Source organism: Salmo salar, chromosome 12, assembly GCF_965601325.2.
Source record: "Salmo salar chromosome 12, fSalSal1, whole genome shotgun sequence".
Lineage (NCBI taxonomy): Eukaryota > Metazoa > Chordata > Actinopteri > Salmoniformes > Salmonidae > Salmo > Salmo salar.
This window is the reverse complement of record NC_138302.1, coordinates 75618989-75644366: the sequence shown is the minus strand read 5'-3', so window position 1 is coordinate 75644366 and position 25378 is coordinate 75618989. Positions and strand designations below refer to the sequence as shown.

At 43.9% G+C, this 25378-nt stretch overlaps 1 protein-coding gene across 3 annotated transcripts in view; it reads right to left on the bottom strand.

The window, feature by feature from the left end:
* The window catches only part of arhgef10la (Rho guanine nucleotide exchange factor 10 like a), a 128698-nt gene that overhangs the window by 50226 nt on the left and 53094 nt on the right, over positions 1 to 25378 (bottom strand). For all 3 annotated transcript variants that reach the window (XM_014133567.3, XM_014133570.3, XM_014133569.3), the window contains 2 exons: positions 16951 to 17069; positions 1840 to 1926 (listed from right to left, as the gene is read on the bottom strand). In XM_014133567.3, coding sequence (XP_013989042.2) covers positions 1840 to 1926; positions 16951 to 17069 — 206 coding nt within the window. The remainder of the gene's footprint in view (positions 1 to 1839; positions 1927 to 16950; positions 17070 to 25378) is intronic.

Below are 25378 nucleotides of genomic sequence, written 5' to 3'. Positions count from 1 at the left end.
GCAAGCAAGGGATCAGAATGTTGCCAGCCAGTATGGTGTAACAGTGTAGGTTCCGTCCCTCTCTTCGCCCCAACCTGGGCTCAAACCAGGGACCCTTGTACACATCAACAACTGACACCCCACGAAGCATCGTTACCCATTGCGCCACAAAAGCCGCGGCCCTTGCAACGCAAGGGGAAACCCTACTTCAAGTCTCAGAGCGAGTGACGTCACCGATTGAAATGCCATTAGCGCGCACCACCGCTAACTAACTAGCCATTTCACATCGGTTACAATGGCAATGGAACATTTAGAATGAATGGCTGGGTCGCGTCCATAGATACAGAACAAAAAGACTGAACGACTGGGTTGTGTCCTGTCTGCTTGGGTAGCAACCCTAGATTTGTATCGGGACTACATCTTGTGGACGGATGAAATAGTATGAATAAATTAATCAAAATAACATTTTTAATGAAAATATGTCAATCATTATTTTAATATGTTTGTAACCCGTTGTAAAAAAAAAAGATAATACCCTCGACTCCGGTGTTTGGAGGATATATTGGCACTGTTTGCTGGCCCTGAAGTTCGTCTTGGGTATAACAACACCCGTGCCAATATATCCTCCAAACACCGGCTTCGAGGGCATTATCACTTAAATATCACGATCATGAGGGTGTGCAGAAAGGAATATTTTATGGTTAATTTGATTTCATTTCAAAATAATAAAGTTGAAATAAAGTTGCAATTTGTTTGCTTCATGTTATGTATCATCCTGGTGCAATTTATATGCAGTTTAACATTATCACCACAAGGTGTCAGTGCTAGCATTTGTGTAGGACATGTAAACAAACCACTAGCTATGTCTCGTAACGTGAGGTCCATAATTCATGCCTAGCACAAGCTAGTGGTCCATATATACCTTGGTAAAACACCTAGGCAAAATATAGTTGCGTTATGGAGGAAGCAAACAAAGAGCTAGGAGAAACAGATTGGTGAACGGGGAGAGAGTTTGATAGTGGGCTAATTACTGCTGCTGGCTAACTTTTCGTTGAAGTTATAATGTTGGCTGCCATGAGAAAAATGCATCTATGCATGCAAAATGCATCTATCTAACTAACTATCTAACTAAGTTCATCTTTCACTACCTGTGGTTATTTGCTGTGCTAGCCATATGGAACACCACCAGAGTAAACCGATAATTAACGGGAAATAAACATTGTCTGATGAGTTTGTTTAGAGGATCTGTTTTTTGGTTGGATCAAGAAATACAAACTTGTCATTTAGTGCTAGCTAGCCAACTTTTTATTTAATTTTTTACTTAAGTCAGTTAAGAACTAATTCTTATTTACAATGACGGCCTAGGAACAGTGGGTTAACTGCCTTGTTCAGCTGCAGAACGACAGATATTTACCTTGTCAGCTCAGGGATTCGATTTAGCAACCTTTCAGTTACTGGCCCAACGCTCTAACCACTAGGCTACCTGCCACCCCAACTAGCTAGCTAGCAATTATGGGGCTCTTTAGCGTCAGATGTTTACCGGGGTACCTCTAGTGGGTGCATATAGAACTTGTTATTGTTTTGACAGTTGAAAAGGTCTATACTAAATGAAAGTGGCAACAATTGTTTTTGTAGAGAAAAACTATTTGTATCCCTTTCATTGCCTCATTTTTTGTACTTTGATTAATAGATGTGAACAACCCTGAGGCCACTACAAATGTAATATTACAGAGGATATATTTGTATCGAAAGGTGTCATGGTTAATGTTTTTTTAAATACTTCTGTGTGCACATGTGTGTTTGTGTGCATGCATGCATGCATATGTGTGCCTGTAAACTGTGCATGTGTAAGTCACTCACCCAGAGATAGCCTTGAGGTAGCGAGGTGCTTGCTGCAGAGAAGCCCAGCAAAGCACACTGCACCGGATTGTGAAGGGCAGCTTCAAGCTGTAAGGGATACAAAACAAATATTAAGTAACCATAAATATTACATGTTGTTTTGTTCATTTAGATAATTCAATATTCTTCCTCCCCATATGGTTGAGCTACTGTTGCTCTTATAGTGGGAGACTGATCTATATCTGGCTCGGTTTATAGAGGTTAGTAGGAGGATTAGATTCATCCATGACATACTGTAGGCCCGTTTCTCAGTGGTGTGGGGTCAGTTCAGGTATTCCATTATCAACAAGTGTTACCATGTCCAGCAGCTCTAAGTTGTCAACCGAGGTGTTTTTAGATTTGAATAAACAGCTGTCTAAAAAAGCCAGTCTTTTCATATTGGTAACATCCTTTCAAGCAGTGCTCACAGCACAGTTCTCCTACTGACAAACTGACAGTACCACATTGGGAAATTGCACCAGGCATCGGAAATTGATTGGGACCCACTGTTTCGAAGGTCGAAATAAACAAATACCTGGATGTAGGCTTTTCATTTGTCAAACGTAATAGTGACCTCCTGTTACGAAGGCCTTTCATGACTGTCTAATAGTTAGATTGGGCTAAAATAACTGGCCAGAGTTTGAACAATGGTCTCCATTAGAGGTCGACCGATTATGATTTTTCAACACCGATGCCAATTATTGGATGACCAAAAGGCCGATACCGATTAATCGGTCCATTTCTTTTTTTTTGTAATAATGACAATTACAACAATACTGAATGAACACTTATTTTAACTTAATATAATACATCAATAAAATCTATTTGGCCTCAAATAAATAATGAAACATGTTCAATTTGGTTTAAATAATGCAAAAACAAAGTGTTGGAGAAGAAAGTAAAAGTGCAATATGTGCCATGTAAGAAAGCTAACGTTTAAGTTCTTTGCTCAGAACATGAGAACATATGAAAGCTGGTGGTTCCTTTTAACATGAGTCTTCAATATCCCCAGGTAAGAAGTTTTAGGTTGTAGTTATTATAGGAATTATAGGACTATTTCTCTCTATTCGATTTGTATTTCATATACCTTTGACTATTGGATGTTCTTATAGGCACTTTAGTATTGCCAGTGTAACAGTATAGCTTCCGTCCCTCTCCTCGCTCCCTGCCTGTGCCATTAAACCCCTACAACTCATCCAGAACGCCGCAGCCCGTCTGGTGTTCAACCTTCCCAAGTTCTCTCACGTCACCCCGCTCCTCCGCTCTCTCCACTGGCTTCCAGTCGAAGCTCGCATCCGCTACAAGACCATGGTGCTTGCCTACGGAGCTGTGAGGGGAACGGCACCTCCGTACCTTCAGGCTCTGATCAGGCCCTACACCCAAACAAGGGCACTCCGTTCATCCACCTCTGGCCTGCTCGCCTCCCTACCTCTGAGGAAGCACAGTTCCCGCTCAGCCCAGTCAAAACTGTTCGCTGCTCTGGCACCCCAATGGTGGAACAAGCTCCCTCACGACGCCAGGACAGCGGAGTCAAACACCACCTTCCGGAGACACCTGAAACCCCACCTCTTCAAGGAATACCTGGGATAGGATAAAGTAATCCTTCTAACCCCCCCCCTTAAAAGATTTAGATGCACTATTGTAAAGTGGTTGTTCCACTGGATATTATAGGTGAATGCACCAATTTGTAAGTCGCTCTGGATAAGAGCGTCTGCTAAATGACTAAAATGTAAATGTAAAATGAACCAGGAACACATCGACAACAGCCACCCACGAAGCAGCGTTACCCATGCTGAGCAAGGGGAACAACTACTCCAAGTCTCAAAATGACGTTTGAAACGCTATTAGCGCGCATCCCACTAACTAGCTAGCCATTTCACATCGGTTACACCAGCCTAATCTTGGGAGTTGATAGGCTTGAAGTCATAAACAGTGCAATGCTTGAAGCACAGCGAAGAGCTGCTGGCAAAACGCACGAAAGTGCTGTTTGAATGAATGCTTACTAGCCTGCTGCTGCCAACCACCGCTCAGTCAGACTGCTCTATCAAATCATAGACTTTATTATAATATAATAAACACACAGAAATATTTTATCTAACGGGTGGCATCCCTAAGTCAAAATTTTCCTGTTACATTGCACAACCTTCAATGTTATGTCATAATTACGTAAAATTCTGGCAAATTAATTCTCAACGAGCCAGGCTGCCCAAACTGTTGCATATACCCTGACTCTGCGTGCAATGAACGCAAGAGAAGTGACACAATTTCACCTGGTTAATATTGCCTGCTAACCTGGATTTCTTTTAGCTAAATATGCAGGTTTAAAAATACACTGCTCAAAAAAATAAAGGGAACACTTAAACAACACAATGTAACTCCAAGTCAATCACACTTCTGTGAAATCAAACTGTCCACTTAGGAAGCAACAGTGATTGACAATACATTTCACATGCTGTTGTGCAAATGGAATAGACAACAGGTGGAAATTATAGGCAATTAGCAAGACACCCCCAATAAAGGAGTGGTTCTGCAGGTGGGGACCACAGACCACTTCTCAGTTCCTATGCTTCCTGGCTGATGTTTTGGTCACTTTTGAATGCTGGTGGTGCTTTCACTCTAGTGGTAGCATGAGACGGAGTCTACAACCCACACAAGTGGCTCAGGTAGTGCAGCTCATCCAGGATGGCACATCAATGCGAGCTGTGGCAAGAAGGTTTGCTGTGTCTGTCAGCGTAGTGTCCAGAGCATGGAGGCGCTACCAGGAGACAGGCCAGTACATCAGGAGACGTGGAGGAGGCCGTAGGAGGGCAACAACCCAGCAGCAGGACCGCTACCTCCGCCTTTGTGCAAGGAGGAGCAGGAGAAGCACTGCCAGAGCCCTGCAAAATGACCTCCAGCAGGCCACAAATGTGCATGTGTCTGCTCAAACGGTCAGAAACAGACTCCATGAGGGTGGTATGAGGGCCCGACGTCCACAGGTGGGGGTTGTGCTTACAGCCCAACACCGTGCAGGACGTTTGGCATTTGCCAGAGAACACCAAGATTGGCAAATTCGCCACTGGCGCCCTGTGCTCTTCACAGATGCAAGCAGGTTCACACTGAGCACGTGACAGACGTGACAGAGTCTGGAGACGCCGTGAAGAACGTTCTGCTGCCTGCAACTTCCTCCAGCATGACCGGTTTGGCAGTGGGTCAGTCATGGTGTGGGGTGGCATTTCTTTGGGGGGCCGCACAGCCCTCTATGTGCTCGCCAGAGGGGTAGCCTGACTGCCATTAGGTACCGAGATGAGATCCTCAGACCCCTTGTGAGACCATATGCTGGTGCGGTTGGCCCTGGGTTCCTCCTAATGCAAGACAATGCTAGACCTCATGTGGCTGGAGTGTGTCAGCAGTTGCTGCAAGAGGTAGGCATTGATGCTATGGACTGGCCCGTCCGTTCCCCAGACCTGAATCCAATTGAGCACATCTGGGACATCATGTTTCGCTCCATCCACCAACGCCACGTTGCACCACAGACTGTCCAGGAGTTGGCGGATGCTTTAGTCCAGGTCTGGGAGGAGATCCCTCAGGAGACCATCCGCCACCTCATCAGGAGCATGCCCAGGCATTGTAGGGATGTCATACAGGCACGTGGAGGCCACACACACTACTGAGCCTCATTTTGACTTGTTTTAAGGACATTACATCAAAGTTGGATCAGCCTGTAGTGTGGTTTTCCACTTTAATTTTGAGTGTGACTCCAAATCCAGACCTCCATGGGTTGATAAATTGGATTTCCATTGATTATTTTTGTGTGATTTTGTTGTCAGCACATTCAACTATGTAAAGAAAAAAGTATTTCATAAGATTATTTCTTTCATTCAGATCTAGGATGTGTTGTTTAAGTGTTCCCTTTATTTTTTTGAGCAGTATATATACTTCTGTGTATTGATTTTAAGAAAGGCATTGATGTTTATGGTTAGGTACAGTCGTGCAATGATTGTGCTTTTTTTGCAAATGCGCTTTTGTTAAATCATCCCCCGTTTGGCAAAGTCGGCTGTCTTTGTTAGGAAGAAATAGTCTTCACAGTTCGCAACGAGCCAGGCGGCCCAAACTGCTGCATATACCCTGAATCTGTTGCAAGAGAAGTGACACATTTTCCCTAGTTAAAAGAAATTCATGTTAGCAGGCAATATTAATTAAATATGCAGGTTTAAAAATATATACTTGTGTATTGATTTTAAGAAAGGCATTGATGTTTATGGTTAGGTACACGTTGGAGCAACGTGTACCTAAGCGATTATATGCAACACAGGACAGGCTAGATAAACTAGTAATATCATCAACCATGTGTAGTTAACTAGTGATTATGATTGATTGATTGTTTTTTATAAGATAAGTTTAATGCTAGCTAGCAACTTACCTTGGCTTCTTACTGCATTCGCGTAACAGGCAGGCTCCTCGTGGAGTGCAATGTAAAGCAGGTGGTTAGAGCGTTGGACTAGTTAACCGTAAGGTTGCAAGATTGAATCCCCGAGCTCACAAGGTAAAAATCTGTCATTCTGCCCCTGAACAAGGCAGTTAACCCACCGTTCCTAGGCCATCGTTGAAAATAAGAATGTGTTCCTAACTGACTTGCCTAGTTAAATAAAAGTGTAAAAAAAAAAAAACATCGGCCAAATTGGCGTCCAAAAATACCGATTTCCGATTGTTATGAAAACGTGAAAATCGGCCCTAATTAATCGGCCATTCCGATTAATCGGTCGACCTCTAGTCTCCATAGCTCTTGCGGTTATAATGGAATCCCTGCCGTTTCACTGCTGTCTAGATCTATCCTACCAACTGCCCACAGTCCTTTGTGGCTTCTGTTTCCCAACACCCCTTCAAATACAATAAATGTACATGTATTTGGTTTGTGCTACTTGCGCCCTCACAAGTGAAAGACCACAGCTAGTACCTGGGACCTGCAGAGGACTTACAGACAATCTGTTTTCTGTTACTCCTGAGTGAAGCTTTTTTGGGGATGTATGAATAGATGTTGAAAGAGCCACTTTAGCATCAACACATTTTCTATTACCTAAAAGGTTGTACAGTTATAGTATACATGGGGAAAAAGGAGGAGTGTGAAATGAAATGGCTCCTACCTGAGATTTCCTGAGGGTCTAGAGTAGACAATAACAGACCAGTCCAGAGTTGGAGCGGTATGAATGGCTGCAATGAAAAGCCAATGACTGGCTTGGAATAGCACAGCTCTCAGATCCATGAGTCAGTTGTAAAAATATAGAAATAGACATCCAGAGAATAATAGCAACAACAGCAGTCTTAGGCTTGGAGGCTTTCAGTGTTGGCCAATGAATAGCTGCTTCTATCCCTTAGTGTGCCTTGAGACACAGCACTGTGAGCATTTATTTATTTTTAATTTAACCTTTATTTTAACAGGGAAGACATGAGACCTAGGTCTCTTTTGCAAATGCCCATCTGTCCAGGCACGCAGCCTCCCTGACCAACACCATGGCCGTGAGGGAATGTTTATTATTGTGTATGTGTGTAAGTGGTGATACTGGGCCATGTGGCAGACGGAACATCTAATTGTATGGTGCTAGGGTGGGGATAAGGCTCATCCGGGTCAGCTATGGATGCTGCACGCCTTTTACTGTTGTCCCCAAGGCAGCAAACATAAATCATGGATAATTTACAACATTAATTTGCTAAGTCCCTCCCTCTCCCTGGCAGGGTCTGTTTGTAAACACAAACACATCCCCAGAAAAATTATGTCAGCCAGATGACTGCTTCTGCCCATCTGTCCTCCACACTCCCTCTGTCTCTCTACATCTATTCACATTCATCATGCAGATGCACTGTCTCTCTCTCTCTCCATCAATTTTTTGCTCTCCCTCACCCATTGTCGTCTCTCTCTCTCTGCTTAAAGAGCCCATGTGAACTATTTCTCTCTCATTCTGTCTCTCCCTCTCGGCTAGCCATCCCTTAAGAGGAGTGAGCTGTTTTTTGATTGGTAATTAAACAGCAGTCATAATAGGGCCCCATATGGAAGCCCTGAGGTTAGGAAGAAGAGGCTGGTAGCTGAACCAGAGGGACAGCAGCAGTAGCGATGGGATGCTGGTGGTTTTGTGGGCTGCAGACGGTGGGTTTTACCAGTCACCGGAGACAGCTAGCCTTCGCGGGCAATCTTCACAGACGGCAATTGCTTTGTCTGTTAGCACTCTCTGGAGAAAGTCAGCTAATACTAAAGGGATCCCTACTCTATCAGAACTGTCCCTCTATATATACCCTTCCTGTCCCAGGTATACTGTATATATACACATGTAGCTAGGACCTCGCCCGAATGGAATTAAATGCTCCCAGCAAGATAGATTGCCCACCGCTGAAGTGTACACTCAATAATATAAATCACAAATTAAAATACCTTAAAAATAATGCTGGTAGGTGTAAACAAATCAAGCTGTATAAACACCAGTTCAACCTAAAATGAGCATTGAAAGGTACAGAGGCCACGTGGGTTTTGAGCGATGTACACGCCATTGAGGTTGCCAATACTGATAAGGTATCAGTGAGGAACCATTTAAAAATCATTGTGATACAAGATTCCGCTAAGGCAATTGTCAATCAGAAGAGGAGATCCAAGTTGGAGGGGGAGGATGGAGGGAAGCGGTAGGGAGGCAGGTAAGAACAAATATCGAATGGGAAATTTGATGGAGGATTTAACCTTTATTTAACTAGGCAAGTCAGTTAAGAACAAATTCTTATTTACAATGACGGCCTAGAAACAGTGGGTTAACTGCCTTGTTCAGGGGCAGAACGACACATTTTTACCTTGTCAGCTCGGGGATTCAATCTAGCAACCTTTCGGTTACTGGCCCAATGCTCTAACCACTAGGCTACCTAGTGATCAGCAGGTGATCAGCAGGTGAGCTAATTAAATGGAGGTTTGTTGATGGAATGAGAGTTCCGTCTCCCAGCTGTAGGTTCCCAATGACCCAACTCCCGACACTGGGTTCGTCCCACCCATTACCCCAAGGGGGCGCCAGCCCATATGCCGCCTCTAGGTGGCCACTATGGTTAGTGTAGGCCATAGCCTGCATTGCAGCATGCTGGAAGACAGGGGAAGGAGCTATAGCCGTAGATATTCCTACCCACATCATCATGGACTGCCCCCCCCCCCCCCCCCCCCCGCCCATGATAGTCACCATCCATGTTTTATCTTGCATCAATGGAAGCCAGAGAGTAATATGCATCAGCACCTGCAGTCAAATCCAAAAATCTGGCCTTTGATTGAAGGTATTGTCACTGGTAACAGTCTACAATAGAACCATGTTTTATACTATTTATACAATTGGCATGTGTTGTCAGGCTTTTGTCTCTGGTTCCACAAGGGAGGGATGACTTACTGAGGGAAACACAGGTGGACGTGTTATGTTTCTGTGCTCCACTGTGTCTAAATTTACCACACATTAGATGTGTGACGATCGCTGTGCGCACTTCTACGAGGCACATGCATCGAACCCACTGGAGGTTTGTAATGTTATCAATGAGTAGTCACACTGCAGCAAGCAGGCATTGCATTCTGGCTCCATTCTTTCTTGTTTAATGGATTCTCTTTATTGGATAGTGTGCTGTATTACCAATTGTGGAATTCATTCTGGAGTGTGATTCCTGAGCTTACAGTTTGGGCCTGCCCAGCAGAGAATTGTGAGTTTGTTTGCAGATGTATTATATTTTAAGCTCAGAATTACAATAACAAAACCGGCCAAGAAAAAGCAACCCAATGGAGTTAGGTATAATACACCCAAGGCAACGCTCCTCCCATCACCTACCTTCGCCTCTCTTGGTCAATTCCACATAGCAACAATCTATCACACGCACTAACAGGCACTAATAGAAAACTTCTGCTGTTTATTAACTGATAATTGACTGGCTCCGGCATTCGCACCCAATTGCATTTAATCAATAGAGTAGCAGTCAGTTAAAGCCCACACACAGTCAGTGTCAGTATGTATAGAGACCCTCTCTTAGACAGCTTCCAGTCTAAGGAGCACATGGCACTGCCACCAAAGGGACAGCCCTGTGTTTGCTTGTTAGTTGTTGTTCAATATCCTCCAGTGAATCTAACCCAGAAGGATGGCTGGATCAAAGTTAAGACACTCTGCTCATGTTATCATTTCATGATCTGGATGTCATCCAGTGATTTAAATTAAATGAGCGTCAACCACCTTCTGTGCTTGCAGCCCTCTATTACTCCGAATATTCTAAGTTATTGAAAGACTACGATTAAACCATCTGCAGCAGTAGGAATGGATTGAATAGGGTGCAGCTGCTTTCTGTTTTTAACTCTTTATTGTCCTGTAGCTAAGCTCACAGTGTGGTTAAAGCTCTGGGATAAACATACGGATATCAGCTTATTATTAAGCCTGGCCAGGGATGTCTCCTTCAATTGAATAAGTATTGTCTGTAAAGTAAAGATTGGGTATCTCCTTTGGCTGTTCCACAGATCAGATCAGGCAATAAGTGGGATGAAGTGGAAGAATAGTTTTGCATATATCTGTTCTGAGCGTGGTCTGACATTGACACTGATATTCGTGACTCAACACAGATTTGTCTGTTCCACATGTCCTTCTCAGCTGCTCGCTGAGCATTAGCAACACGTCCGGCTAATGTGATGCACATTCTGCATGTCGCTCTCTCCGTCCCCGCTGGCTCCAGCGGCAATGGCAGGCGGCTCCAACTTGCCTGGATGAAAGCGATGGACTGTCCGTCGAATAATGGGTTTCATAAGAGGACCACAGGCCAAGAGTTCTCTGTGGCGTCAATCGCCTCCCTCCATCTATCCCTGCCAGGCACACATCTATCTGCATGAGGCCCAGTTGTGCTAGACTATGGTGATCTCTGCCCACCTATGAGATTCCACAACCACAACTCTGTCTCGACAGGGGTCCTGGATGGCACCAAATGGGAGGCACAGGGTGTGTGGCAGAGGCTGTTTAATCCTCCTGATCAGATGGCATGGAACTCAGAACAAAGGGTCCTCTGGTACCCACTGAGACAAAAACAGGGGGACGTGGACACAGTTGCCAGGCCGTCTCTACATAGGATCAAGGAGTAATATCTTGGGTTTCAAATTTCCCCTGCCATCCTTGGAACCCATTCTATTGTGGCCAGATTGGCTCAACAAAACAGAAATTCAATGCAAGACTCTCTCAAAATATTAATCAGTTTTCTGCTTTTGTAAGGTAAGACTTGATTCATTTGCTCACCCACTTTTCTGGACAGTAAGAAAATCAAGCCAACTTCTGGCAACAGGGAAGAACTATTACATTATGGAATATGAACACGGTGTCAATTAGCCACTATGTGCTCAAAAGAGGGTGCCCTTTTGTTTTGTCTTACTGTTTTCTACATGGAGGTAGCTAGTGTTCTTGTAAGACCTGGCAGTGGGCCATGTATTGTTCAGGTAGAGGGGAGACTGACATAGCAATTAGTAGAGAAGAACAGAGAGAAGGAGAGAACAAACCGAGAGAAAGACAGAACAAACCAACAGAACAAACACACTGGAACATTCAGAACAGGGTAGAACAGGGTGGGATGCAGAACTCATTTGCTTTCTCTTCAGTGATGCAGGGATTTCATATTCTGGCACATTAGCGTATCCTTTTATATCATACAAAAGGAGGAATGTTTACATCAGTAGGCTAAAATGTAGCCCATCTACTGTGTTCCCCTCCTGGTTGTACAATTTGTCTGTGCACTATCTTGACAGGAACAGAGTGAAGTGAGACACTAGTTCAGCGGTGGAGGGGGGTGGAGGACGGGAGCGGCCCTCCCCTCTCCAAGGCATTGCTAGAGAACGTATGATTTACAGTAATTAGTATGTTAACTGTCACAACGACGGATCAGCCCCTTTGCAGATGACCTCGCAGTCAAGCAGTGCAATGGCTCAGGCTGCCCCTGCCTCTGAACACTAGCACCACACTGCCCTCTGTTGGTATGGAGAGCAGTAGAAAAGAGAAGAGAAGACATGGATGGAAGCCAGACTGAAAGAGCTTTAAGCAAGGAAAAACAGAGGGTTGTGAAAACCATTTAAATACCATGGTAATCACACAAACAACTCATAATGATGTCGACATAATTCAGACGCCTGAAAGGATGATAATGTAAAGCACGTGATTAATCCTGTCTTCATACATATTTAATTACCATAATTTAGGTATATTTCAAATAAAACTCATATACTTCATCAGTGCTTTTTGAGTTTACCTCTGAGGTCCCTACAGATCGGCACAGCACTAACACTACTCACAGGAGAGATAGACCAATCTACACAGCAGAAGGCTGAGGTGGGCTGAGTTTGGCTCAATACGCTTGGCATCTGAAAGTCTTTAGTGCTGACATAAAGAGATCCACAAAGATGAGAGCTTGGCCAGTGTCTACACTACACCTTGGTGAAGATGTTGGAATAGACACAACTCACAGTGAGTTGTTTTCTCTAAATGCCAGAAGTTTGCCCTGACCCTGTAGTGAGTGCGTCTTTGATGAGGAGTATTAAGCAGTATGAGATTGTGTGCTGTCACTGTGTCCCCATGATGGTGATGGTGACAAGGTGGACTGAAGCAGTTTTTCTTTTGCTGAGCCCAGTAACCCCGCAGCATTGACCAGGAGGCCTGGCCGTATCAGTCCAGGCGACACGTCTGCTGTGATCCAGCTAGCACAGAGAAATCAGATTGACACTTCCTCCTGCATCCCCATAATCCTCCCTCCGAGGGCCTGTCGCCTTGCCCCGTTTGAACTGTGGGGATGAGCAGTGGCAGTCTGTTTGTGTGGAGAGATCAGTTCTCCTCTGATGCTGGGTGACACGCCAGGAGAGAGGAGAATGAGATGAATAAACAAGCAGCAGATTAGGGCTGTTTGAAATGAACCCTCCTTCACCAAAAATCTATAGCCCTCCTAATGAATCACACCACTCCTGTGAGACAGGGGAGCTGGGGAGGTTACGGCTTTAGCAATTAATAAAGCAAAGCCTTGATGAGAGCTGGGGAACATGGCTGTAGGGACAGTGTGTGCTTTCCAAACAGACAGGCTCAGGCACTTTTGCACCCTGCTGTTTGTGTGTTTGTGTTTGCCAGAGGGATAGCGCTGCAGACTAGAAAGGGAGCATGCTACGCCCCAGCGGATCTGTGTCAAGGAAGAGCTTTTAATCCATGCTGTGGCATCTGTTCCCCACAAATCAGAGAGGAGGATGATATCTGCTGCTCAGAAAAGAAAAGGACGACCTTCATGAAGAAACGAGGAAGAGAGCGATTGCATAAGGTGTCATCTTGATGACTTTATCCAAAACCATGTTGGGGAGAGAGAGAAAAATCAACAGATGGATGTTGCATCACCAGGGAAAAGGCTTTCTCCCTTTCCATTTTTCTCCCTCTTTTTTGATCCATATTTCATGGGCACGTCGTCTACAGTGTGGTGAGCAACACACATACAGCCTTCCAATCGAGCCACCTTTGTCACCAACGCCATAACAGCTTTAAGTCAGTATTGTCGTAAATCAGCAGCTCTTTCAAACCCAACAAAGCTATAAATAGACTCCAACGCTTACAGCCTGAGACCAGTGATGATGGCCCCTCTACAAACTCCTCTCCAGCACTGAGTCACTCCTTTAGGGCCAGTTGTAGAACATGCCACTGCCTCCTCTCTTATCCCCACCATCAGTAGGAAAGATGGATGAGACGGAGAGCGGGAGGGACATGCACAGCAAGCAGCACAAACACGCACAACAAGTCCAGCGCAGAGACCCCAGTGACCATGTTCAATGTTTCTCCACTGCACAGAGACCCCAGTGACCATGTTCAATGTTTCTCCACTGCACAGAGACCCCAGTGACCATGTTCAATGTTTCTCCACTGCACAGAGACCCCAGTGACCATGTTCAATGTTTCTCCACTACACAGAGACCCCAGTGACCATGTTCAATGTTTCTCCACTACACAGAGACCCCAGTGACCATGTTCAATGTTTCTCCACTGCACTCAATGAAGGGAACAAAGGAGATGGTCTCGCCATGACGTCTGTTTAATGGATTTAAAAACCAAATAACAGTGACCTTGCTTGGCGAGGCTAGTGATCTCTGTGAACTAATTGAGTGTATTAGGCTGAGATGCAAGCCAGCCAGTCTCTGTTCTGAGACACAGGAGATAATCCTCTCAAAAAAAGAGAGAGAAAAAGGAGGCTAACCTTGATGCAGCCCAAACCCTTTTTCCAGCTTGTCATTCTCCACTTCAAAGCCTACATGATGAAATCCCCAAAAGTAGTATAAGAGCTCTACTGCTGCATACCAGCCATCACCAGCTTCTTTCCTTCTCCTAATGCCTCATAAACGGAATATGGTAACATTTATTTTCGTTGTGGTCTTGGATCTGTGAGAGTCCTACGAGGCACTGAAGATGTGGCCTTTTCAGTCTGGAGGATACGTGGCGGGTTTCTGCTGTGTAAAGACAGGTTCATCACAGACACACGCACACACACACGCATGCTCACATACACACACACACATACAAAGTTCTCAATGGAGCTGCTATATGATTCACTGAACCACTCATCTGCTCTAGGATAGTAGGGATCATCGTCATTGCATCCGCTCCATTAGTGCGGCCTTGGAGCGTCTGAGTGTGACATATGGTAGATGGAATGGAAATGGGTGGCCTTGGAAACACAGCAGACCACATCCCTGTGACATTCAGATGCCTACTCAGGATGAAGATTGGAGGAGAGTGAAGTGGTGGAAGGAGAGCTGGGCCCTGGCTGGGGGATTCAAGCTGAGCACCACAGACTGTAAGCCAACTAAAATGATTTTACCACCCAGCACTTAGACACAGGCAACAGCCTACGGCCAGCTCCTTGGGCATTTTGAAACAGCCATCTCTTTCACCCCTCAGTATTAGTTAAATGAACATCAAGTTCACATGGTTGGTGAGGTGGGCAATGGGGTAGAGGTATGGTGTCCTAATAACATAATATATTCTACAAAGGCCTGATTTCAACATACAGTAGAGTTTAAAGTTTGAGGAATTGCATGGTTGAGAGATTATAATTAATTCCAAGCACAACAAAGGGCTACAGGATGTGCTACATTAGCGATAACAGCTTCTGCTTATGTTCCTCAGAAGTGGGGCAAACCATGCCTGATAGACTGGGTCTCGTATGTGTGTGAGTGTGTGTGTGCGTGTGCGTTTGTGTCAGTCAATCCCTACTGGTCTCACTCAACAGAGACTTGTGATAAGGGTTATCTCCAGTGCCTAACGAGTCTGCCCAGCAGCCCTCTCCATCTCCCAGTGAGCAGAGTCCAGAGCGCACAGCAGTGATCAGTTGGCAGAGCTCCCTCAGGTGACCCGCACTCTGCTCGCATGTTCATGCTACGCTGCTTTAGAACTTTATTTTCTGTTGGAAACAGCTCTGGCTCCTTCAGCCACATCTTTTTTTTTTTTTTTTCCCTCGCCCTCACTGTAAGTCAGACTGCCAAGTGAGGCTGCCAACACTGGAGAAAGAGATGTTGGGAGCTTTGGCACGTATAGGCGTGTGCTTCCCAGTGGTAGTGCAAAGGCTGAGCTGGAGAGAGAAGAGAGACAGAAAGGGAGGGACGGAGTGAGAAAGAGAGTGAGAGAAAGAGAGGATGATAAAGAGGAGGGAGAAAGAATGAGAGAAAGACAGAGAGAGAGGGAGGGAGAGAAAAAAGAGAGGGGGGAGGGGTCTGTTTTTGAGTTAAGCCCCTAATCACAGGCTGTTCTGCATGGAAGACTTAGTCACTCCCTTTAATGTCACCTTCTTTTGGTTAAAGAGAAAACACTTTCAGCTTGCCTCTTCCAGCCCCCTGTTTCCACATGCGACCCAGCAACAGCTAATGTGAACTCAGACACACAGTGCAGACACACAGTGCAGACACACAGTGCAGACACACAGTGCAGGCACAAACGCATGCATAAACACATACATTTCAGAAACTCACCTGCACGTTCATGTAAACCCAAACACAACAACAACGTCTCTCATCCCGAGAAAATAATTCGCTATCAGGCAATTTTGTGGTCAGCTCATATGACAGACATGGTTTCTATGCCCTTTGGTTGGCATACTCAGGTGTCTCATTTGTTTGTGTTAGGAAAAGAGAATGTGGGCAAATCCTCTGAGGCAGTGTGGTCCTGCTGGCTCCAAATCCATTAATTGCCTTGGCTCACTCTCTCAGCAGGTGTACCAGACATTAGTAGAAGAATCCAGAAGCTCCATGCGATCCTTTGGGACCGTTCTAAAACCCACAATAATACAGAGGGATGTTTGTCTCCTCCAGACTCCACTGTTCCAGCTGCCGAGGACCCCCCTTGCTCCGTTGCCCATATGGCTTCCAGACAGACTATTGGGTTGTGTGGGATCTTAATCTAATGTCAGAATATTGATTTATGCTTAGGTGTCCCATAGCCATTAAGGTAATTGCATGATCACTTTATAACGTCCTCCCCTGGTGGCCATGGTAATTTGGCATCCCCCACCCACCTTGCACTGCAAGCCCTGTAACCACATTATAGCTGAAAATGTAGTCAGAAATATCATCTTCCAGCCACTGCAAATTGATTTGATACCTTTTTGACTGAGTCCTGAAAACCTTTTAGTCCATCTCTTACAGTTTGCCAGTTGATTTATGCGCGGCTCCCAACTCTTAACAGGCTCTATTGATCGCCACTTTCTAGCCAGCGTTGCTGGGGAATGTATTGTTCCAAGACTCTAGGACCATTGGAGTGAGATCCTCCCTGAGATGGTGTATTTTTAGCTCCTGGGGTGCAGCAGCAAGTACTCTTTGATTACCCGTCAATGGGAAAAGACTGTGTTTAACTGCACTGCAATGTAGCACAGTAGACATGCCTCTCATTCTCTGCTTGTAGATGCTGTGATTATTGATTGAGTGGTGATGTCGATGGGTCGCGGACATTCTGTTAAGCCATACAGTGTATCTCAGTTCATGTCTGAGAAACAATCCTTAAAACTATTGAAGACCGCACACTAGTCTGTTTAACTAGACGACTTGAGCCGAACAAAGAGGCTTTTGAAGCTCGAACTCACCTTCCTGTCCGAGGATTTGGTGGCGAAGACAGGCACACGGCAGGTGAGTAAAGGCCAAAATGGTGCCATGGTCTTCCCTTCATCTTCTGCACAGAACCATCCTGGTGTGTTCTCCTCTCCTAGAAGAAAAGGATGACAGGTTTTACTTCCACTCAATTATACGTTGTTAATGACCTAAATAACTATATTTTTCTGCAGTTAAGCAACATGGGCTCTTTAGGACCCACTCCAATAAGCATTCACTTCCTATGCTTCTTAAAAATATGCAATACCTGAACAAAGTGGGCACGGGTCTATTTTTTTGTTTCAGAAACAAAGTGTAACACAATGAATTGGCTTCAGGTATGAAATATGAGTATGTAGGATAATTAGCATTGTGTGTGTGTAATCAGCCAGAGGCAGGGAGAGATGGGGCCAGGTACAGCCCACGCGTAGCAGCCCCACGCTAGGCCTCAACACTGATTAAGGTACTGGTAATGAGCCTTTATGAGATTCAAAACAACAGTAAGATTCCACCACAGCAGGAGAAAGGCATCTGCCGGATTGTAGTTAATAAAGGAGAGAATTTGGCTTGTGCACGCCGTCTGAATACCTTGAAGCCACTATGCACCCCCTCACCAGGCACAACACAGATCTGCCAACATTCCTCCATTAAGTAATTTAGTAACTGTCAATTGCAACTAACTAAAACACAATTTTGTGTGCAATCAAACAGCTTGTTTTAATTTACTCCCTGTGTCTTGTGCATAACTGCATATATCAATATGTAATAAGCCACAGAAATACAGAGTTGCTGTTTCCAAAGCGTTAACATCCCAGTGTAGCCTAAACTCCTCATTTGGTTTGAGATGTGCGACCAGTTCATTTGACAGGCACGGTTGTTTACTTGTTGTTTTGCTGTTGCAGTGCAGGTAGGAATACAGCAGACTTAAGGGCCAATTAGTTGAGTTTGGTCTCCACAAATCATAACATTTCAGATGGTTTCTCTTAACAGGACTGGTACACAAAAAGAGGGAGTCAATTTGCAGGTGATATACTACCTCAGGATGTTGCACTGCTTTTAAACCCTTATTCTGCTTTTCTAAAGATAATTAGATAAACTGGGTTCGAGCCCTGAATGCTGATTGGCTGACAGCCGTGATATATCAGACCGTATACCACAGATATGACAAAAAACTTTTACTGCTCTAATTACGTTGGTAACCAGTTTATAATAGCAATAAGGCACCTCGGGGGTTTGTGGTATATGGCCAGTATACCAAGGCTAAGGGCTGTATCCAGGCATGCCGCATTGCATCATTCATAAGAACAGCCCTTAGCCATGGCATATTGGCCATATAACACACCCCTTTGTGCCTTATTGCTTAAATATACAGTACCAGTCAAAAGTTTGGACGCACCTACTCATTCCAGGGTTTTTCTTTATTTTGACTATTTTCTACATTGTAGAATAATAGTGAAGACATCAAAACTATGAAATAACACATATGGAATCATGTAGTAACCAAAAAAGTGTTAAACAAATCAAAATATATTTTATATTTGAGTAGCCACCCTTTGCCTTGATGACAGCTTTGCACACTCTTGGCATTTTTTCAACCAGCTTTATGAGGTAGTCACCTGGAATGCATTTCACTTAACAGAAGTGCCTTGTTAAAAGTACATTTGTGGAATTTCTTTCCTTCTTAATGCATTAAAGCCTATCAGTTGTGTTGTGACAAGGTAGGGGTGGTATACAGAAGATAACCCTATTTGATAAAAGACCAAGTCCATATTATGGCAAGAACAGCTTAAATAAGCAAAGAGAAATGACAGTCCATCATTACTTTAAGACATGAAGGTTAGTCAATCCGGAAAATGTAAAGAGCTTTGAAAGTTTCTTCAAGTGCAGTCGCAAACTCCATCAAGCGCTATGCTGAAACTGGTTCTCATGAGGGCCACCACAGGAAAGGAAGACCCGGAGTTACCTCTGATGCAGAGGATAAGTTCATTAGAGTTACCAGCCTCAGAAATTGCAGCCCAAATAAATGCTTCACAGAGTTCAAGTTACAAACACTGCGTCAATCAGGCCTTCATGGTTGAATTGTTGCAAAGAAACCACTACTAAACGACACCAATAAGAAGAAGAGACTTGCTTGGGCCAAGAAACACGAGCAATGAACATTAGACCAGTGGAAATCTGTCCTTTGGTCTGATGAGTCCAAATTTGAGGTTGTTGATTCCAACCGCCGTGTCTTTGTTAGACGCAGAGTAGGTGAACGGATGATCTGGAGGAGGTGGTGTGATTGTTTGGGGGTGCTTTGCTGATGACACTGTCACGATTTATTTTGAATTCAAGTCACACTTAACCAGCATGGTTACCACAGCATTCTGCAGTGATACACCCTCCCATCTGGTGTGCGCTGAGTGGGACTATCATTTTTTTTTCAACAGGACAATGACCCAACACACCTCCAAGCTGTGTAAGGGCTATTTGACCAAGAAGGAGAGTGATGGAGTGCTGCATCAGATGATCTGGCCTCCACAATCACCCAACCTCAACCCAATTGAGATGGTTTGGGATGAGTTGGACCACAGAGTGGAAAAGGAAAAGCAGCCAACAAATACTCAGCATATGTGTGAAATCCTTCCAGCTTCACCTGGAAAAGCATTCCAGGTGAAGCTGGTTGAGAGAGTGCCAAGAGTGTGCAAAGCTGTCATCAAGGCAAAGTGTGGCTACTTTGAAAAATATTATATTTTGATTTGTTTAACACTTTTTTGTTAACTACATGATTCCATATGTGCTATTTCATAGTTTTGATGTCTTCACTATTATTCTACAATGTAGAAAATATTAAAAAATAAAGAAAAACCCTGGAATGAGTAGGTGTGTCCAAACTTTTGACTGGTACTGTATATTAGAGACACATACATTCAACACCTCTGAATTCTGCATAACTTCATGTTAACAAGCCCCGGTTAAAACATATATTTCCAGTACAGTAACAATAATTGTTCATGATATAACCTCATTGAGATTGGTTACCTTCAGAATATTCATCCATGCAGTGATGTTTAGAGAGAGTGAGAGGACAGGGTCGACGTTAACATTGTTCAATAACAAAAGCCCCTTCTGTTGAGATGCTTTCATATTTCATTTGATAACTTATTCCATATTTCTCAGAACCACTGTGAATAGGATCGATGGAACCTTGAGTGCATCTTTTGAATGATAGATTTCAGAGGTATTTTGACAACAATGCTTAGAGATTTTTAAGATCTTATGATACTGTATCGCTATGATGACTGAGGAGCAGTATTTGGGACCATGTTGAAAGGTAGGTTGCAAATTAGGATATATTGTAGCTTTTAAATATGTTGATCGTTAAAATAATAGTGCACCTGGTCTTTGTAAGAACAATACATAATAGACGTGGTATTTGACAGGAGCAACAAGATGAAGCCTCTGCTCCCAGAGAAGACTACCTGAACAATTAGAGGTGCAGGCTCAGGCAGATCATAGATTGAATAATCAATAATGATGAAGTTGGGCTATTTAGTGTTCGGGTTGCAATCATGTATAAAATCTTCATACAGTACCTGCAGAGGATTTCTTAATGATCCCCCTCTGAGATGACCTCTGAGTCTGTCTCAGATATAGCCATTCCCAGGGATGATCAGGGCTTTGAGGGTCATTCATTAAAAGGCTGTAATTGAAGGCATATTGCCAGAACTGGTCGGTGTGGGTCAGAGGGTCCACTGTTTTCCTTTGCACCTGAACACTCAGCAACTTTCTTCAGCTAATCATTCAATTAGTATGAATAACACTCCGCTATGTTCGCCATCCAAGTGATTATTGGGTCAGCAAAGGTATTGGTCCTGCTGTTGTTATTTGTCGTGGAGGGTGTTATTAAATATGATTAAATACCTGACTAAGCCCAAGGCCGTGTTTACCCATTCTGATTTCCATAAGTACTGTGTGCATGAAGGAAGGGAGAAGTGAAATGCTGCCAGTGTGTGAACACACCCTGTCTCTGGCCTTCAGCCTTTACTATGTATTAATGACGACAAATAATGGTGCCTGCCCTTCGGAACAAATGGTAAATACAGAGCCATTCTATCAGAGGCCTTAATGAGGACAGACAGACAGTCACTTCACACAGACGCTCACAAGCACACACACAGGGGAAAAGTCACTAATGAATCAGAGATAAAGCATTCTATTCACATAAGACCCCCTAAACCTTTCACAGACAGAGCAGAAAGCCAGAGCTCCACAGCCAAATCCCTATCTTTCTGTCTCTATCTCTCTCTCTCTCTCTCTCTCTCTCTGTTTCTCACTCTCTGTTTCTCACTCTCTGCAGCTGCCATTATTCTGTTTGATGTTGTGATGTAAACTGAAGCCTCATGGATAATGATAAACAACAACAACAATGAGTCTCATCAGGAGGTCTGAATGAAAGAGAGAGGAAAGAGAGAGCTTGGGCTAGCCACTTAGTACACCACTGGTCAGTACACCACTGCCAAAACCTTGAATAGATCAGTTGTGACGGCTTACACTCCATCACAAAAAATTGCTGGCAGGAGCTGCGTGTGGAAGCTCTCAGATGTCAACCACTCAAAATGAAACCTTAGTACCAATACACTAAGGATGGATACTGAGGTTGGATACTGTGGAGGTCAAACATTCATCCACTCCAGTCTTGAATGCAGCTGTGGGGCTCCTTCCCTATTCCACCTGGCTGCCCTGATAATGTTTACTCATCATAAATATTTCCCACATTTGAGCACAGTGAGATGTTGAGATAATCTTTGCAGTCTGACAGATACATTTTGGGGCGTAGAAATTCTAAAGTTTAGCAGCACATTTGAGCATGTGTCAACGGCTTTATTGTCTATATTTGAGTCATCATCACTGGCCATCTTTCCATCTTATCCAATGCTGCATAATTACAACAAATAATATATTGAAATGGATGTTGCTTGAGCAAAGCAAATTAGTTGCAGTTGCCATAACAACACTCACATAACAGTTTCTTTGGACCCCAGCAAGGTCGGAGTTTGCCACCCAGAAATTGAATGTGTCAGTCAGACAGCCACTCACAAACCGATCGTTGTCCATGGTGCTGAAATTGTGTGATGTCTATGTGGCTGCATGTCCTGTATAGGCTACATGAACCTGCATGACAGCTGCTATTTATAAAAAAATATATAGAAAAATGACACATCAAATAGCCTGAGGAAAAAGGTAGTTGGCTTGAGGATAAATTCAGCCACTCTGCTATTTATTGTTGAACTCAGCAGGTTTTGTTTGGCTAATAGCCTACACAAATGGGCTGCAATAATCAAAGTAAATTACATTAAATCCAACTTGAGAGACTTCCCTGGTCTCCTGAAATCCTCCTTTTTTGTGTGCAAATGTTTTCACCACAGCTTGTAGGTTCAGGTTGAGGGCCCGACTGTTTTCTATACTGAGTATTGCCAACCCAGAAAGTCTTTCCTGAGACATTGTGCATTATATGTCCGTTGCACTGTACACAATTTAAACTTACTCTTGAATGATGCATGCCAAGATATAGAAGAGATAAGGGACTGTTGATAATTGCAACCACACAACTCAAACACCAGTTCACTAGTATGAACAAAATCGCAAACCGCTTGTTTTGTTCAAGCCCTCAAGAGCTGTTGTTCTCTAAACATGATAATCTGTTTGCATCTGCCAATTGATTGGCTGTCCAGTATCCAGACGACCTGTCCCCAGAACTTCTTATACAGTTCATCTCTTTCCGTAACGTGTTGAGGCCGGCAATTAAGGAGAATGAGAGGCTCAATTAAAGATGTTGCAGAACAGCTGTATTTGAAGCACCACTCACTGCAGTATCCCTGAAGTTGCAACAGCAATCAAGCTGTTTTTACCATCCTGTAACTGTCGTTTCTGCAGAGAGATCGTTTGCTAAACTAAAACTCAAACTAGTTAAGAAGCATTATGCTCTAGGTCTGATATGTGATTTTGAAAACCTGAGTAAGCTCCTCTCGTTGAACTGGCACCGTCGTATCCTTGACCACAGCATTTGTTCACCGATATCCCCTTATACACTATATATACAAAAGTATGTGGACACCCCTTCAAATTAGTGGATTTGGCTATTTCAGCCACACTCTTGTTGCTGACAGGTGTATAAAATCGAGCACACAGCCATGCAATCTCCATAGACAAACACTGGCCTTATTGAAGAGCTCAGTGACTTTCAACATGGCACCATCATAGGTAGCCACCTTTCCAAAAAGTCAGTTCATCAAATTTCTGCCCTGCTAGAGCGGAACTGTAAGTGATGTTATTGTGAAGTGGAAAAATCTAGAGCAACAACGGCTCAGCCGCAAAGTGGTACAATAGGCCACACAAGCTCACAGAATGGGACCGCTGAGTGCTGAAGCATGTAGCGCGTAAACATCGTCTGTCCTCGGTTGCAATACTCACTACGAGTTCCAAACTGCCTTTGGAAGAAACGTCAGCTCAAGAACTGTTTGTCGGGAGCTTCATGAAATTAATTTCCATGGCGGAGCAGCCGCACACAAGCCTAAGATCACCATGTGCAATGCCAAACGTCGGCTGGAGTGGTGTACAGCTCACCGCCATTGGACTCTGGAGCAGTGGAAACGCGTTCTCTGGAGTGATGAATCACGGATCACCATCTGGCAGTCCGACGGACGAATCTGGGTTTTGCGGATGCCTGCCCCAATGCATAGTGCCAACTGTAAAGTTTGGTGGAATAATGGTCTGTGCCTGTTTTTTATGGTTCGGGTTAGGCCCATTAGTCCCAGTGAAGGGAAATATTAACGCTACAGCATACAATGACATTCGACACGATTCTGTGCTTCCAACTTTGTGGCAGCAGTTTGGGGAAGGCCCTTTCCTGTTCAAGCATGACAATGTCCCCATGCACAAAGCAAGGTCCATACAGAAATGGTTTGTCGAGATTGGTGTGGAAGAACTTAACTGGCCTGCACAGAGCCCTGACCTCACCCCCATCGAACAGCTTTGGAATGAATTGGAACGCCGATTGCAAGCCAGGTCTAATCCCCCAACATCAGCACTTAGTGACATCAGATCATGTAAAAATGGCTTTCTAAACACATTTGATTGACTGATCAGTGCCAACCTCATGAATGCTCTTGTGGCTCAATGAAAGCAAGTCCCCGCAGCAATGTTCCAAAATCTTGTGGAAAGCTTTCCCACAGTGGAGGCTGTTATAGCAGCAAAGAGGGGACCAACTCCATATTAATGCCATTGATTTTTGAATGAGATGTTTGACGAGCAGGTGTGCACATACTTTTAGTGTACGTTCAATCAGTTTTTCTTGTAGTTTTTCATGTTGTTTGTCTAATTTTTGTAATGACTTGGCGCTGCCTATCTTGGCCAGGACGCTCTTGAAAAAGAGATTTTAAATCTCAATGAGCCTTTCCTGGTTAAATAAAGGTTAAATTAAATTAAATTAAAAATCAGTAAAAACTATATTTTTCAAGGCCTGAGGCACATTTTCAGTCACATTCCTGAAGCCCAAGAAGCTGAAGCACTAGTACAGTTGAAATCGGAAGTCATTAAAACTTGTTTTTCAACCACTCCACAAATTTCTTGTTAACAAACTGTAGTTTTGCCAAGTCGGTTAGGACATCTACTTTGTGCATGACACAAGTCATTTTTCCAACAATTGTTTACAGACAGATTATTTCACTTAGAAATTCACTGTATCACAATTCCAGTGGGTCAGAAGTTTACATACACTAAGTTGACTGTGCCTTTAAACAGCTTGGAAAATTCCAGAAAATGATGTAATGGCTTTAGAAGCTTCTGATAGGCTAATTGACATCATTTGAGTCAATTGGAGGTGTACCTGTGGATGTATTTCAAGGCCTACCTTCAAAATCAGTGCCTCTTTGCTTGACATCATGTGAAAATCTAAAGAAATCAGCCAAGACCTCCCTCAGAAAACAAATTGTAGAGCTCCACAAATCATCCTTGGGAGCAATTTCCAAATGCCTGAATGTACCACGTTCATCTGTACAAACAATAGTAAGCAAGTATACACACCATGGGACCACGTAGCCGTCAAACCGCTCAGTAAGGAGACACGTTCTGTCTCCTAGAGATGAACGTACTTTGGTGCGAAAAGTGCAAATCAATCCCAGAACGACAGCAAAGGATCTTGTGAAGATGCTGGAGGAAACAGGTACAAAAGCATCTATATCCACAGTAAAACGAGTCCTATATCGACATAACCTGAAAGGCCACTCATCAAGGAAGAAGCCACTGCTCCAAAACTGCCATAAAAAAGCCAGACTATGGTTTGCAACTGCACATGGGGACAAAGAATGTGCTTTTTGGAGAAATGTCCTCTAGTCTGATGAAACAAAAATAGAACTGTTTGGCCATAATGACCATTATGTTTGG